Source organism: Corvus brachyrhynchos, unplaced genomic scaffold (assembly GCF_000691975.1).
Source record: "Corvus brachyrhynchos isolate BGI_N302 unplaced genomic scaffold, ASM69197v1 scaffold297, whole genome shotgun sequence".
In the NCBI taxonomy this organism is placed as follows: Eukaryota; Metazoa; Chordata; class Aves; order Passeriformes; family Corvidae; genus Corvus; species Corvus brachyrhynchos.
Genome location: NW_008239118.1, coordinates 181,720 through 198,556, shown reverse-complemented (window position 1 = coordinate 198,556; position 16,837 = coordinate 181,720). Strand labels below are relative to the sequence as shown.

The window sequence follows — 16,837 nt, the reverse complement described above, 5'->3', positions numbered from 1 at the left end:
AATCCCAGGATTTAAGCCACCACTCTGGTCTTTCACCAGGCGCCTCTTTATTCCATCCAAGTCATGGCCCCTGGGTTTGCTGACTCCTCCTCCTTCTGAAGGGCGCCCTGTGGAAAGGGATGAGCAGCTCCAGCACCTTTCAGGGACGCTTCCCAAAGGAATGTGCTCACTAGGTCAGGAAAACTCTTTAATTTTGGGGATCTATGGCTATCGAAGCTCTTGAAGGGAAAGGGCACCAGGAGCTGGGCTGAATCCAGGAGCCATGGCTGTGCTTTACCCCGAGCTGTGCTCTCCCGGGAGCTGGAGGCTGAGGATGAGTGTTTGTGGCATTTTTGATGTTTCCATGGGGATTGCTATAGAAACAACTCTGCTACCCCTTCATTTATTAATTTACTTTGTTAGGGAACCAAAGGTAAACCACAGCTCCAAAGAAACAATGGCTTGAAAGAGATTTTGCCATCCACGCTTCATTTTCCAGCGAAAGGGCCTTGAGTTTGTGTTTAAAGGACAACATTTGCAGCTAATTTAATCCAGTCAAAGGAATGAGATTCCACAAGGTTTCCTTCGAGACTGGAAAACAACAGCTGATCTGTGTCATAACACATTACAGCGAGCCGAGCCGTGCTTTAGCAATCCTGCTGCGGAGCATCCCTCGGCAGCCGAGCTCCAGCCTGCCCTGGCCCTGCGGAAGGCGCGGAGAGCTCCCACAGTCCTGGGCTGCTCTGGGCTGGAAGGGACCTGAAAGCTCAGCAGCTGCCAGGGGCAGGGCCACTTTCCTCTAGCCCAGGCTGCTGAGCTCCAAACCATCCTTCCCATGCTGGGGGAGGCTGGGATGGGCAGGGACACAAAGGAAAGGCAGAGCATGGAACGGTTTAGATGACAGGGCGCAAACATTCCACACGGCAGCTCTGTCGTACAGACCGGATTCCTGGGTAACCACCTCCCCATGCTCCTGGAAAACCCTGGCTGTGTTTAGGGCACTTCCCAGTCCCCTGATAAGCCTGGAGTTACCCGGGAGAAACACGCAGCTCATTTATTCCCCTCACAGCCAAGCCCCTGCCCATCCATGAATTCCATATGATCAACAGAGGGTTTAATGGAAGTGCTGCTGGTTTAACCCCATAACCAGAGTGTCATAAGGGGCAAGCAGCAGCTAAACCCACGTGTGAAGCTCGGGCTCTACAGCAAGAGTGGGAGCTGTTCCAGGGCCCCAAAGGGTCCTCAAATCATTTTGTTTTATGGTGGGAATGGAAGAGCATCAAAAAACCCAACCTGACATTTGAGAGTGGTTGAAAACTCCCTGCAAAACCCCACTCTGGGCTCCAGCTCCTTCCCAAGGTCTCAGCCCTCAGTGATTGTTGTGTCTCTGCAGCTCAGCTTGTTTTCCTCCTGTTCTTGTTTTCATGTAAGAGTTTTATTGATGTCCTTTTTTAGAAAAAGGAAGAGACATTTTCCTCTTTTCATTCCACGCTGTGCATGAAAGATCCCCTGCCTCAGCACGCGGAGCTGCGGCACGGAACCCTGGAATGGTTTGGGTGGGGAGGAACCTCAAGGCTCACCTCTCTCCTTCCCTTGCTCTTGGCAGGGACCCTGCACCGTCCCAGGTCTCTCCAAGCCCTGTCCTGAAGGGGTGGGGCCGGAGTTGTGCATTCAGGGAGAGCAGGGAATGTGGCTCTTTGGGCCGGGGAAATGTCACTGTCCCCTCAGCACGGATCTGCGTATTCTCCTGTACACACTGAGCTGGGCCTGGCAGGAAAAATCTGCTTTTCCCTGCACATTCCGGGGTCACGGCACAGGTGGAACAGCCCAGGGGACAAACAAGGTGAGCTGGGAGCAGCTGCAGTGCCGACCTGGATTCTGCTCCCTTCCAGGAGCTGAGCCTGGAATCGGGGCTGGGATTACTCCAGGGCTTCCCAGGGGCAGAGACCCTGCACCTCTGAGGGGATGGCCAGGGGATGCAGAGGTGATAAAACCGGATAAAATCCGTAAGAACTGCCCTGGAGGCAGCAGAGCGTGGCTGGAGCTGCGGCAATCCATGGGAAGGGGGGACGGGCACGCACGGATCTGCGTATTCTCCTGTACACACTGAGCTGGGCCTGGCAGGAAAAATCTGCTTTTCCCTGCACATTCCGGGGTCACGGCACAGGTGGAACAGCCCAGGGGACAAACAAGGTGAGCTGGGAGCAGCTGCAGTGCCGACCTGGATTCTGCTCCCTTCCAGGAGCTGAGCCTGGAATCGGGGCTGGGATTACTCCAGGGCTTCCCAGGGGCAGAGACCCTGCACCTCCGAGGGGATGGCCAGGGGATGCAGAGGTGATAAAACCGGATAAAATCCGTAAGAACTGCCCTGGAGGCAGCAGAGCGTGGCTGGAGCTGCGGCAATCCATGGGGAGGGGGGACGGGCACGGGGCAGGAATGGCCAGCAAATCTCCATATGGCAGCCGGCTTCTCCTGGCGGCCCCAAATCAAGTTAGGATGGGTCGGTGGAATTGCATTTCATTGTTATTTTTAATATTTGAGATGTAGCTTAGATTGCAGGCCCGGTGCTGCACCAGAGGGAGAGGTATCCATCAAATAGCAGCTCGGGATAATTTCTCCGGTTCGGAGGGACCAGGAGAAATGTCAGGAGGAAAAACTCGCTCCAGAAAAGATTGATTCGATCTTACATGGGAACGCTTTAAATCCAGGGTAGCAAATTCTATCAGTACCTCGTTTGGAGAGTGAGGAATGAGTTGGATTCTTTGGAAGGGAAGGGAAAGGTTCATGTGCCAAATCCAAGGGAAATCCAAGTGTCCCAGTGGAGAAGCCCACCAGAGACCCACCTTCATTTAGCACTGAGAGGATTTATCATGGAATGATTTAGGTTGGAAGGGACCTTAAACCCCATCAGTTCCAACACCTTCCCCAGCGCAGGCTGCTCCGAGCCTTGTCCAACCCGGCTTTGAGCACTTCCAGGGATGCAGCATGCACCACCTGTGCACTGGCACCTCCCCACTCCCAGGGCTCTCCACAGGAGCTGGAGCAGAGCCCGGTGCTCAGTGGTGAGCAGGGACAACCCCACGGCAAACCCCCGTGCAAAGCCAGGACCCAGGCCCAGCCTCGGTTAAACGGGACTGAGGAACAGGAATCACCCGGTGCCTCTGGGAACTCGACTCCTTGTCTCGAGAGAGGATCTGCAGCTCTTTCAGATGCACAGACATTTCCTGCCCTACTTAAAATGGGGGCAGATTTCCAAAAATGTTTGGGTATTAAAAGACGCGGGGTCCTTGGGAAGCAGGGAAGCGGTGACACCTGTGACAACGAGCAGCCTATTTCCGACCGCGTTCTCAGGTGCCTGCCGAGAAAAGGCGCTTCCCACGGCGTGATCCCGACGTGTCGCCGAGCCGAGCCCCAGATCCTCAGGGGTATTTTGGGACCTCTGAAGCCGAGACCTTGGCCACGGCTGTTTGAATCCATGTGGAATCATGGAATGCTTTAGGCTGGAAGGGATTTTAAGGATCAGCTCACTCCACCCCATGACCAGGTTGCTCCAAGCCCTGTCCAGCCTGGCCTTGGACACTTCCAGGGATCCAGGGGCAGCCACAGCTGCTCTGGACCCCCTGTGCCAGGGCCTCCCCACCCTCCCAGCCAGGAATTCCTTCCCAATATCCCATCTAAACCTCTCCTTTTCATTCCTGGATGTCATCCCTTTGCCTCAGATCTCGTGGAAAACTCTCAGCACTCGCAGGTGACATTTCTGTCCAGTTCTCCCCAGCAGGTGAGGATGAAATTCCATGAACTTTTAATCCCACCTCAGTGTGGCAGGACAAATCGGCCTCCCAGCCGAAGGCACCACACTGCCGTGGGAGCGGTCGTGCCCACGCTGCCATCTCCTCACCTCACTGATGTTCGGTTTCCATTTGCCTTTCACCACAGACTGCATAAGCTCTTGCTCCAACGGCAGGTTTATGAAAAGGGGTCACTTCCCGACCCCACCCACCTCATTCATTTATGGAATTCGTGGGCCTCAGAGGCCGCGCAAGTGAGGGATTTCAAACAGCTCCGCTGCCCGTTTTTATGGCAACAGTGCAGTCCCAGGAGGGCACTGGGCACCAGTGGTTTGTGTGTCCCCACCAGGAAACCGCTAACTGGAAAACCATGGAGCAGGTAAGGAACACAGCGCTTTCCCCAGGAACCAGTCTGGGACAGCTCTCCGTGTGCCCCCGTTCCAGGCGGGAATGGCACCTGCCAGCCCTGCTTCGGCTCCCGAGCTCCAGCTGCAGCGGGAACGCACAGGATGCCGTGTCACACATGAGTGACTCCCGGGCAGGCCAAGTGACAGATGCGTTTCCTCGACTCCAGGCCAGGCTCCAGCACAAACCACTCTTCATTTATCAATAATTGGGCCTTAATTTCATTTGGCAGTGCTGGAGCAGCATGCTCAGCTTCCTCTCCAATAGACTCCTGCTAATTAGGCTGGCTCTGGGCATCAATCTCTTGATTTGAGCCTCTAATAATCAACCCAGATCTTGCTTTTTCCACAGGACGTGGTGGCTTTATCCATAACTCATTATTAGCCATAATGGAATGGGAATGGGTTTTTTGCTTGTGTATTGATGGCTCGGAGAGGCAGGAGCTGGGATCACACTCTGCCTGCTCACACGGAATCAACGTCTTGATTCCTTTGGCACCTCTCTGGAATAATAAATGTCATGTTCCATTAGTCCTCAGGCACCAAAAAGGGGATTTTTTGTTCACTTGGAGTCTATTTATCAGGGGGGTTTTGGGAAAGGGTTAATAGAGGCACAGAAGTTTGGATGTGGGCTGGCCAGAGAGGCTGGGGACTCCCCATCCCTGGAGGTGTCCCAGGCCAGGTTGGGCGGGGCTTGGAGCAACCTGGAATAGGGGAAGGTGTCCCTGCCCCTGGAACTGGATGTGCTTTAGGGTCCCTCCCATCCCAAAGCACTCCATGATTCTGTGTAAATGTGGCCTCAGCGTCTGGGCATTGGGACCATTATGGTTCCACCCTGCTCACTGCTGGGGTTGAACAATCCATCTCCACAGGAATTCTGGGCACCAGCTTCCTTCATTCCCCAGGTAAATGATGGCAAAGAGTAAAATCCAGAAGGAGTCGATCTGATGTCATTTCCCCCTCTATCCCACTGCCCAAACCCGACCTTCCCAAAGCCTTTTCCTGCCTGCAGGTGACAGACTGAGGGCTCCCTTCCCACTCCCAGCTTTAGGGGAGTGTCGAGCCCCAGCGATTCTCTCCAGGGCTCGGCTCCCAGCGGTGTTTTCGCTCTGAGTGTTTCCTGGCACAGCCCAGCTTGGCGATGGCTCCTGGGGGCTGATTGCTGTGCCCAGATGAGCTCTCAGAGTTTGCTGCACGATCCAATCCATGGCATAATTGAAGAGGATGAGGAACAAAATTCCTCCTTGTTTCACCCCAGTAACTCCTCCAAATTCAACAGAGAGCTCCATATGGTCCCGCACGAGTCGGGAAATGTGTGGATCATGCCAGAATAAATGAAATCTCCCAGGTCTTGGTGGCTTGTTATTATTAAAGATCTGTCCCAGCAATTCACTGGGATTGAAAGGGATTGCAGCCACTGGAAAAATGATGGATAGTGCTGCCGTGCAGCTCAGAGAGGGATGGAAAAACCTGGGCTCGCAGTGCTTGGCTGAACAGCGCCGTGCCCACATGTGCTTCCTGGGCTCCTGGAAAAGTCCAACCTCCCTGCTTCAAACCCACTGACTCCCAGGAAGGAAGCAGATGGATTTCAAGGGCCTCTTCCCAAATAAGCTGTGCAAGTCCTGGGAGACATCTCGTCCCAGAGGGTGAGAAATCTGGGAGCGCTGCTGAGCCCAGGGCTGTTCCAGCGCCGGGATCCAGGCTCTGCATTCCCGGCTGCCACCCAACAGAGGCAGGACTTGGACACCTGTTAAGGGTTCGAGCAGCTCCTACAGCTTCTTTCAGCTGGGCATGTCAGGTAATGGGACAGAATTCCATGGGCGAAGCAGAGGCGCTACTGAGGATGTGGGAAGGGTGCTCAGGCACGTTTGGAGTTCCCATCCCAGGCCAAGTCCAAGGAAAGCCTGGAGGTGGCACTCGGTGCTCTGGGCTGGTGACAAGGTGGGGACCGGGCACAGGTTGGACTCCGTAATCCCGAAGCTCTTTTCCAATTGGAATAATGCTGGGATTCAGATTGCAAACTCAGGGTTCACTTCCCAATCAAACCTTTGCTGTCTGAAGTAATCCCAGAGAACAAAATCCTATTTTTTCCCTGATTCAGCCACAGAAGGAAGGCAGCCCAGGCCCACCTCAGCTCAGCAGACGGATTCCAAATTCCATTCCTGATGATTTGAGGATGTCCAACTCCTTCTGGTGCCCCTTGCCCTGGGCTGCAGCCCTGCCACTTAAAAAAGATTTGTTCTGAGGGTTTCAGTGGCCCTGGGCCCTTAGCATTTCTTTTGGCCTATAAACAAATTTTATCGTTTTATTGGAGTGAGGAAAATTGCTGCGTCCATCTTGGGATGTGGAGTATTATCCCATTAAGGACAAGTAGATGATTAATAAAATAAGGCTTTAAAAATATTATTTTGGAGGATAAAGTTGCTAAGCTTGGTTTTATTACAGGACTTTTTACTTTCTTGTTTCCTCACATCCAACTTCTCACCCTAACACTGGGAAAGGCCGGAGCAGGGAGATGTGGGCTGCAGCGGGAGCAGGGATTGCTCTCCATGCTGCTCCCAGCTTGATAGGATCCTAGGATTTCCTGAGGTGGAAAGGGCCCACCTGGATCATGAGTCCAGCTCCTGGCCCTGCACGGGGCACCCCAAAATCCCACCCTGTGCCTTGAGCTCTGGCAGCCTTGGAGAGGTGACCCCCTCCTGGGGATGGGGCGTGTGAGGGCCCATCCTGCCCTGGCCGCATCCAGGATGTGCCAGAGAGCTCCAGTCCTGCTCGGACTGGGAAGTGGATCCTATGGACTGATGGAAGAGGTCCCTGCAGCAGAACCAGGATTTCCCAACCCTCTGTCAAACGGCAGGAAAGGCCCAGCCCACTGTGCGAGCACAGGATCCCATCCCGGTGTGCTCATCCCAGAAAAGCTCACAGCCTGGAGCAGCAGTGTTTCCCCGGAGAGCGGGACAGGGTTGGAGCACATTCCAGAGCCCTCATTCCCTGCCCCCGGCGCTGGGAAGGGACCCCTGGAGCACCCGCGGCCCCTTCCCTCGGCTGCCCCCACGTATCGATCCCTTCCTCATTCCCAGACTTTTCTGGGCGGTTACCATGGCAATGCCTTGCCTCAATAGGGTCCTTGTGAACTTGTTTACCATCCCAATTATAACATTTCCCAATCCAGGCTCATTCTGACAGCTCCGTGTCTCCCATCTGTGCCTGATCCCATCCACACTTCCACAACAATGCCCGCCAGCTCCCGCACTCCCCACGCCCGGCCCGCAACTTCTCCATGGCCACAATTCCCACTTGCAGGCAGCGCAGGATTCGGGGCTCGACGTCCAGCTGGGGCCGTGTCCAGGGCATGCCTGCCACGCTGGAGGCTCCCACATTCCCGCTGAGGAAAAAGAGGAGCTTTCCCATTGAGCTTGTGTCCGTGTGGGACAACACAGGATGGAGGGAGCTGCCTTACCTCGGTGGGGACGGCGCTGGAGTAGGGGTGGGAGATGCCCCAGGCCCCCGGGAGCTGGGGGATGCAGGATCCCTGGAGCACCCAGTGCCTGAGGGTGCAGGGATCTGGAACCCCGGGAGCTGGGGGATGCAGGATGCCTGGAGCACCCAGTGCCTGAGGGTGCTTTGGATGGAGCCTTTTTCCCTTCTGGTCCATCCAGGCTGGGCAGGACCTGAGTGTGGACATTGTGGAGCCAAGGAAAGGATCAAGGAATATGTGGTGTGTTCTCCTCTGGACAACACCAGAGCACCAAAATGCCATAAGGAAAACCTGTTATTTTATCAGAAAGAGCAGGAAAAGGTACAGGAAACCAGAGGCTTTCACACACCTGCCAATGGAGCGATTGGAATGGATCCCTTAATCCTGCAGGCAGGAAGGCACTGACATCCATGGGGGAAGCTGCAGCCAAAGAATTTCAGGCTGGAGATAAGCAGGCTTGGGGACGAATTTCCAACTGGGAGGAGAGTGCAGCCACTGGAAGCTCCAAGTGTCCAAATGAAGACCTTCTGGAAGTTTCCTCTGGCAGGACTGGGCCGGCTGCAGCTATTCCGGGGCGGAGATGAAGTTAGAGCTGATAAAGGTCCCTTGTCCCTGGATCTGGAAAAGAAAAGCGCACTTAAAAAAAAGGAAATCTGTGCTGGGGTGGCGGCTGCCAAGGCGTGACTCAACCCCAACATGCGCAGATTCCTCCCCGCTTTCCAAATAACTCCGACTTCTCAATGGCTTCATTATGAGCCTCTGAGGGAGCATTGTCAGGATGGGGCTGGATGGAGGCTCGCTCCCTGTGCTTCCGTCCCCTCCCGAGCCCCGGCGATCCCGGGAACGCTGCTGCCACTGGGTTTTCCCCAGGAACACAAAGCAAATCTGGCTGGCAGCATGTGGCTGGGCTTAGAAAAATCCAAAGGGCTTTGGCAGATAAGCGGGAAAGGGAATGGTGCAGATGGCCAGGAGAAGTTCCTGAGACACCAGGGAAAAACAATATTGCTCTGGGAAAGGGCAAAACAAACAAAACACAACAGGAATTCGCAGTCCCTCAATGAAAACATTGGAATCTTCCCCACGGATCATGTGAACTGCCTGAACACAGTGCCTGTTCTTCGGCTGAGGGCTGGACATGAGCATCCCAGAATCCGGGAGTGGGTTCAGTTGGAAAAGACCTCCAAGACCATCTAGTCCAAGCTGTGCCCAGTCCCCACCTTGTCCCCAGCCCAGAGCACTGAGTGCCACGTCCAGGCCTTCCTTGGACCCCTCCGGGGATGGGGACCCCAAACGTCCCTGGGCAGCCCCTGCCAAGGCCTGAGCACCCTTTCCATGGAGAAATCTTTTCCATCCTTAATGATTCCATGCCCAGGGAAGGGGGGTGTTTCCCGCCCCACTCCCCCAGCCTGGAATGCAGCACGGATTTATTCTCTCAGTACAAACAGCACAGGAGATCAGACACTTGAACAGGCTTCCAAAGCACCATTTCTCTCTTTTTCTCTCATCTCATTTTCATCCCATTCCTCTTTCTCTGATTCCAATTTCCAATCCTGGAACAGCAATTGAGAGACTTTTGCTTATGAGCAGCAGCAAAAGGCACTGGGAACTCAGTGAGCATGGGAAGAGCCAAGCAGCAGCTTTGGAGTCCTGGATCTCCATCTTCCTGCCCGTGGTCATCCCGCCCCTCCCCGCCTGGAATGGGAGCTTCCATCCCCATCCACATCTGCCTCTCCATGTGCCGTGGGGAGCTTCCCTCTCCATCCATTTGTGATGCTCCCGAAATGATGGCTCAGGGTTGCTGTGTTTTTTCAGCTCCATTTTGTGGGGTGGCTTGCCATTAAATCCCAACTCCATTCCAGCACTGCCCGTGGCAGGCAGTTTTAGGGAAGTGCCGCTGTGGCTGCCAGGATATTTGGGCCGGACTTTGTTTTTTAATCCCACTAAGCCCGGAACATCTTTTGCTCCGTTTGGAGCGACGGAGCTGGAAAAAGAAGAGCACAGAAGGCCTGTGTTAAAAACGGATGTGGCTGTGCCACAGGGATGGGCTCGGACTCTCCCACTTGCGTCTGCAGTGCCGTGGATGTGGGCACAGGGAAAGGGCACGGAGGAGCCTTTCATCCTCATCCTTTTGGTTGCCCAGATCCTGCCTGGAGCTCACACCTGCAGAAATCTCTGTGGAACATGAATTAGATCCAGAAGCTCTGGGTTCGCTGCCCTCCGGAGGGTTCATTGTAGCACATTCCATCTGATTCCTGCCCCAGCGGGAAGGGGAACAGGAACCAAACCCAGCTCCTGGGGTTTGTGGATACTGGAATGGTGTCTCTGTCCAATGGAACATCTCCTTGCAGTGCAGCATCACGCCAAACCCCTCTCCAGCTCTTGCTCTTCCTCCTTCCCGCTTAACCCACCTAGTTTTCAAACAACACCTATGCCACTCCCAAACGCCTCAGGAGACGGTGATTTGCTAAAACAGGGGCTTAATGTTCCACTTCCTGTATCATTTGGATGGTTTATTAGGATGGAAGGAAGGAGCTTGGAGCCTGCCGGAATTTGAGAGAGAAAGGGGGAAACTGTGCTTACGGAATTTCTGATCCGCGTTAGTTTTAATGGAAGCAGCATCACAGTTTAACTGGGAGACGTGGAAGCTCCAGCTCCAGTGGCTGCTGTAATTAGGCGGGAAGGGAGGCGCCGGGAATGACAGCTTTCCATTTGCAGTACAAACACTCTTCCCAAAATTACGGGTGCTCGGCAACAAATGTGACACCTGTGTGAAGGCAGGGAGGAGCAGCTCTCATCTCCATCTGAAAGGAGAGTGGAAGCACAAGCCAGCCTGCGCAGTGGGAATGTGGAGTGGCGGAGGCTGTTGGAAGAGTGACTCCATGGGATCCGAGTGGCTCTGGATAGCGGGGAGTCCGTCCTGCCACTGGTCCTGCCTGGAGGCTGGAAGGGCTTCAGCTCTGCCCTCCACCCCCTTCCCACTCTGCAAACCCTGTTGTTTCCGGGCGCTGCTCCCCAGCTCCCGACTCCTGCTGCCCCTCTTCCTCCCGCTCCGCGGGGACGGAGGGCGCCGGCGGGGTCGGAGCTGGGAGAGGCCGCTCCGTGGGGGTTCGGGAGCTGCTTCGCTTTAGGGAAAAGCAACAATCGCCTCCATTGAGCTGCTGGGAAGTGAATCCCAGCAGTGGATGGATGCACGTAGCTCCCGGGACATCTGTGGCATCTCTGTCCCATCCTCCAGCCTTCCTCCTCTCCTGCGGGTCCTTTTCCAGCTCCTTTCCCCCAGCCCGGCTTCTCCGAGGCTCTGCAGCAGCTCTCGCTTGAATGGCAACTATTCCATGACTGGAAACTAGGGGGAAGAATTACACCGGGATGGGAGCTGCCGGGAAAAGGCGGCTGGCGCAGGCAGGGAGGCTTCTTCCCTCCCTTACCTTGTGCTTCTTCTGCAAGTCACAACTTTGTCAGGCTGCGAATTCCCAAACCCTGCAGCTCCCCCTCTTTCCCCAGTCTCTCTGCGCAGCGCCAGCTGCTCGGCGGGGGGCCAGGGAAGTGCGTGTGGGGGGAATTTATCCTTGCTCCAGCCTGCAGGCGGCTAGGGAAGCCAGAAGTGGGAATAACAGGGATTCACCTTGTCCGGGTGATTCCTGCAGCAGGAGGGGAGGGATGGGGGCAGTGACCATGAACCTGGAATGACGCCGGTTAAACTGACGGAAACCAAAGCCCCTCTCCAGCTCTCCTGGAGCCCCTCTAAGCACTGGGAAGGGCTCTGTGTCCCTGGATCCTTCCCTTCTCCAGCCTGGAGGCCCCCTGGAGCGCAGCAGGAGTCCCCGAGCGGGGCCAGCGTGGGGACGCGGTGGGACACAGGACAGAGGTGCCCGTTCCCGATTGGCACAACCCCTATGAAAGCAGGGAAAGGAAACTCCTCTGCATGGAGCAGAATGAAATCCAGGCATCTTTGGAAGCTCCACATGGAGCGGTTGGAAGCGCAGTCCACAGCTGCATGGAAGTGAAATCCTCTGGGAAACCAGGAGATTTGGAGCTGCCTGTAAGGCTTCCTCCTTCTCCTCCTCCTCCTTCCCTTGGTAGACACTTCTCCTGATCATTCCAAGCAGAAGGGAGCGATGGCGACTTGGCAAGGGCTGAAAATCCGCCTTTGGAGCATGAATCAGCCCCATAATTTCTGTGGAAAGGAACATTTTGGGAGGATTTATGGCATAGCACGCTCCCATCGGATCTGCTGTCACAGAGCCTGCTAAAGGCTCCAGATAAAAGGGTTGCAGTTTACAGCCCTGGAAAATTGGAATGAATTCCCTGCTGGGAGCACACGGCAAGGACTCACAGGAATCCTGCCCGAGATGTTCCCTTGGACCAGGAGGGTTGGAAAAGCAGCTCCAAGGGGATGCGGATGGAGCTGGCTGTGCAGAACCATCCCGCTGGCAGCTCTGGCATGATCCACGGCTGTTCCTGACAGGGAGCTGTTAACCCTGACCCGGGGAGAGTAAAGAGAGGGAAAAAATTCGGGAATAGCTATGGAGAGGACAGTTTTCTGTGAGCTTTATTTGCGGGAACGATTTCCTGCTTTTCCATCCGGGACCTCTGACCTGTGATGAGAATCTTTTCCCAGTTGTTTAGTTTTCCTTGTTGAAAGTTAATATTTCAGGATGTCCACAGACTTCTGCTATCCAGAATTCCGGCAAAAACCCAACTCAGCCAGGAAAAGGCTGGATTCAGGGATATTCCCATCCAAACCAGCCTCCACAATGAACCTCCTGATGGCCAAGCGATGAAATCCCATTGCCAAACATCCCAAAATATTGTTCCATCCAATATCCCAAAGAGTTGCACTTAAAACTGCCACAAAATCTGTCCCACACCTGGGAAACACGTGGAAAACGCGACTGTTGGGAAAGGCTGCTGGGCTCCTGAGTTGCTTCCAGGAGGTTCAAGCTCAAAAGGAAAAATTCTCAAGTTTGAAATGAGTAAGTGAATACATTAATTAGGTAGTTTGTACAAAAATAATTAGGGAAAAAAATTAGGAAGTTTGGGAAAAAAACGAAGATATTAGGAAAGAAAACGAAGAGGATTAGACAAGACAAATTAGGAAGTGTGTAAAAAGGAAGTTTGGAGAAAAAGAAGTTTGTACAAAGGGAAGTTTGCACAAAAAATTAAGAAGTTTGCCACAAAATTAAGAAGTTTGCTGCAAAAGCTTCTAAAGTGAGAGCCCAGAATCTTTCGCAGGGAGGAGCTGCACGAAAGCAGCTCCCTGAACATGTTTTGCCTTTCCCAAAGCTGTTCCCTAAATGTCACTTTTATCGCCTTCTCTCCCAGCCTTTATGACCATATGTGTTTTTATGATATTCACAACATGCTTGTGCCACACAAGATGCAAATGCAATTTCCTGCTGGAATGGCTCAATATGCACAGCAACAAATGAGGGACACAAAGGGAGGAGAAGCGGCTCCGGGGCTGCCTGCCAGGGGCTCGCTCCCCCTGCCAGGGGATTACCTGGGAAAGGAAGCAGAGTTCAGCTCTTGCTCCTGCCCACCTGGGGCTTTGGCCAAGCACCTTCCTCAGGGGAACCTCTTCGCCATGGAATCACAGAATGCTGGGATCAGGGAGCTTGGAAACACCTCCAGGATCACGGACTCCAACCTGTGACCGATCCCCACCTTGTCCAGGCGTTCCTTGGACACCTCCAAACCTCCCGGGACAGCCCATGCCAAGAATCCTTTCCCTTGAGAAATTCCTCCTGCTGTCCAACCTGACCCTCCCCTGGCACAGCCTGAGGCTGTTTCCTTGCATCCTGTCAAAATTCCAGCTCCTTGTATGAGGGGGATCTGGATTGTCCACTGCTTGTCCTGCTGCAATTCCAGAGAGCTGGAGAGGGAGTTTGGACCAGGCAGGAAGTGGCAAATTCCATCCCAGGATAGATAATCCGGGATATCAGCTCAGGAAATAGGAAATGTCAGAGAGGGAATTTTGAAAACTGGAGCAGAGCATCCAAAAATAAGGAGAGGTAGGGAAATCCCATTTCCTGAGGAATTTTAAGCACATTGGGACAGTTTTTTCCAGCTGGGAGCGAGTGTCACAGTGCCTCCCAAAGTGCAAAGCAGGAGCTTGGGTTAGTCCTGGCGGCACATCCAGGGAAAAACGGGAAAAAGAAGTCGTTGTCCTTAAAATATTCATCCCTCGGCTCCCAGCCTGACACGTGTAGTGGTTCGGAGGGAAATTCCTCCGGGCTTCAGCCGCCTGCCTTTGGCCCGGGTCGGAATTACTCTTGGAATAATAAATTTCCATGAATTATTTACAGATTTCTCATGTACTACACTGGAAGGCAATTCCCGCCGTGCCGTGCGCTTTTACCTTGGCTCCTGGCGCCCCTGGCTCCTGGCACCTTGCGGGGTTGCGGCGCAGATCCCGGCGGAGCGCAGGTGTGAATCCGGGCTGAGCCTTCCCACCGTGCCGGCTCCTGACCGCTGCTGCAAATGGGAATTTGGCACCATAAATCCCACTGTTTCCTGCAAGAGTAGCTCATGGAGTGAAGTGTGGAAAGGGGGGCTCAAACTGATCCTCTTTGCCCAGTTACAAATCAGCTCCTGAGTTATTCCAGTGGCCAAGAGGGACAGGGTGGGATTTCCATAGAGACCATGGGGCTGCTCCCAGGGCTGGAGCCCCTCTGCCCTGAAGCCGGGCTGGGAGAGCTGGGGGGGTTCCCCTGGAGAAGGGAAGGCTCCAGGGAGAGCTCAGAGCCCCTGGCAGGGCCTAAAGGGGCTCCAGGAGAGCTGCAGAGGGACTGGGGACAAGGCATGGAGGGACAGGACCCAGGGAATGGCTTCCCAGTGCCAGAGGGCAGGGATGGATGGGAGATTGGGAGATTGGGAAGGAATTCCTGGCTGGGAGGGTGGGGATTTCCTGGCACAGGGTGCCCAGAGCAGCTGTGGCTGCCCCTGGATCCCTGGCAGTGCCCAAGGCCAGGCTGGATGGGGATAGTGGAAGGGGTCCCTGCCCATGGCAAGGGATCTCTTCCAACCCAAATTTTTCTGGGATTCTGTAATTCTTCATCTTCAAAAACTCCGAGAAAAGAATAAAATTCCAGCTGGACAGAGCTAGTGCTGGGATTTGGGATGATCCCGGTGTGGATCCAGCCTGGCCATCAGTGGGATCATGAAGCTGGGACCATGTGGCACCAGGGAAAGCTCTCCTGGACTCCAGCCCCAGCCACTGGGAAATGTTATGAATGTATGGATTTCTACCTGAAAATGGGAATTTAATTGAAAATTAAAAAAATTCTGACTCAAACACAGGAAATTAATTAAGTTTGACTCAAATAATCTGGAATCCCACAGGGATGAGGCCAGACAATTAATCAGGAGCGGAGGAGCTGTTTCAGTGGGATTGTGAGGGAATGCAGCTCCTTTGGGAGGAATTTGGGATCTGCTCCCTCCCCTGGGCTGCGCTGGAGGAGAATCCCCCCCTGGATTTCTCCGTAATCCGCAGCGGGATTTTTCCCCAATGTGCAATATCCTTGTCCTAATTTAGGAGCTTTTGTGCCTCCTCCTAAGGAGCCGGCGAACAAGAGGATTAAGGCAAGAACTCCCGGAAAATCCGGGCCCGTGGTATTGCTCGGCGCTGGCCGAACAATTCCGATCTAATTGATCACGGCATTAATTCCCGCTGATCTCTGTGTGCTCGGGGAGCCTGCTGGGAGATTCCTAATCAAATTACAACTAATTCCAAGCAATCTGACACTGCCGTGGCTTTTGTCTCTATTTTCGGGAGTCGGGGGATATGAAATGCATTTTCCATCTTGATCCGAGCGCAGGCACTGGAAAAAGGCCTCTAAAATCATCACTCGCACGCCGTGCTGATTGGGGGCACGGGACTCGTGTGGCTCAGGGAAATTAAACTGGAAATGGGAACAAGCCGCCGAGTCATGGAGTCCTGGAATTATCAAATCCTGCAGCGGGCTGGGCTGGCAGAGGTTTGCAGCCCGTCCCCAGCGCGCAGGAACGTCTTCCCCAACCTGCTCCAAGCCCCGGCCTTGAGCACTGCCAGGGATGAGGCAGCAGAGCCTTGATAATTGATATATTTGGGAATTCCAGGGCTGTTCATCCCTTCCAACTGGGGGAACACTGCAGTTAAAAATAGGGATTGAACTGGGAGCGTTTTTACCTCCCAGCTCGGATGGAGCCCATCCAAAAACCCCCAGCAAGACCAAAGGAGCAGGGATGCATCGCTCATCTGGGCTAAATCAACGGGATTTATGGATTTCATCCCGCCCAGGCACTGGTCCCACTCCCAGGGAGAGGTGCTGGGTGCCAGCATTCCCGGGGTTCCACGTCCAGGTGCTCCCCTTTGACCCCAACCTGTGAAAACCTCGGAAGGTTTCAGGTTCCGTGTGTTTGGAAAACTCCAATAAAAGGTGCTTTATTGATTCTAATTAAATCTTTTTTTCCGAAGTGGAGCAGATCCCAGTTAACTTTAATTTAGGGCTGACATTTACCCGCTGCCGAAGGAGGGGGAATTCCGAGTGGACAATTCATTGCAATTTGAGGGAAAAACATCCTCGAAATGCCAGGAAAGTGCATATTTAACATTTGCAGTAATTAAGTGATTTTAATTTAATAATAAATCCCTCTTGTCTCTATTTCCCCTTATCCCTCACTCCTGGCCTGGCACAGGGACTGAACTGCACTAATTCCTCCTTTTCCAGTGTAAATAAGCTTTAATTCCTTTCTCCAGCCAGGCAGCACCTTTGTAATTTCACTTTTTGTCAAGAAATCCTTCATTTGGAGTTGTTTTTATTTTCCTGCAACAAGTTTTTCCCTCTATGCCACAGAACAAGTCCAGACTATCCCGCATCTGGTCCGGGTGGGAATTCCTCTACAGCACCATCTGGAATGGTTTTGATGGAAACACAAAGAAAGTTCTGCCATAACCCCCCTGGCCGCCCTCAGACATCCTCAAACTCTTGTTCCAAAGTCACTTTTGCTGGCTCTTTTCCTTGGAAGCACCTGGGTTTGTGGGGTGCAACATGCAAGGGAAGAGATCTTGCTTTACATTTTGGGATTAAAGATGGGGATCCAGCGCAGGGGGAGCTCGGGTTCAGCTGGAGAGAGTCCAGAGGAGGCCCCGGAGCTGCTCCCAGGGCTGGAGCCCCTCTGCTCTGGAGCCGGGCTGGGAGAGCTGGGGG

The 16,837-nt window shown here is 53.8% G+C and overlaps 1 protein-coding gene across 4 annotated transcripts in view; it reads right to left on the bottom strand.

Annotated features, from left to right (window-relative positions):
* LOC108448076 overlaps positions 1–16,837 on the bottom strand; it is a 101,104-nt gene that overhangs the window by 46,564 nt on the left and 37,703 nt on the right. For all 4 annotated transcript variants that reach the window (XR_001863860.1, XR_001863859.1, XR_001863861.1 and 1 more), the window contains exons 3-4: positions 14,008–14,123; positions 7,999–8,267 (exon numbers count right to left, since the gene is read on the bottom strand). Coding sequence is in view for 1 of the 4 variants with exons in the window: in XM_017739890.1 (XP_017595379.1) it covers positions 7,999–8,267; positions 14,008–14,123 (385 nt within the window). In the remaining 3 variants the exon portion in view is untranslated. The remainder of the gene's footprint in view (positions 1–7,998; positions 8,268–14,007; positions 14,124–16,837) is intronic.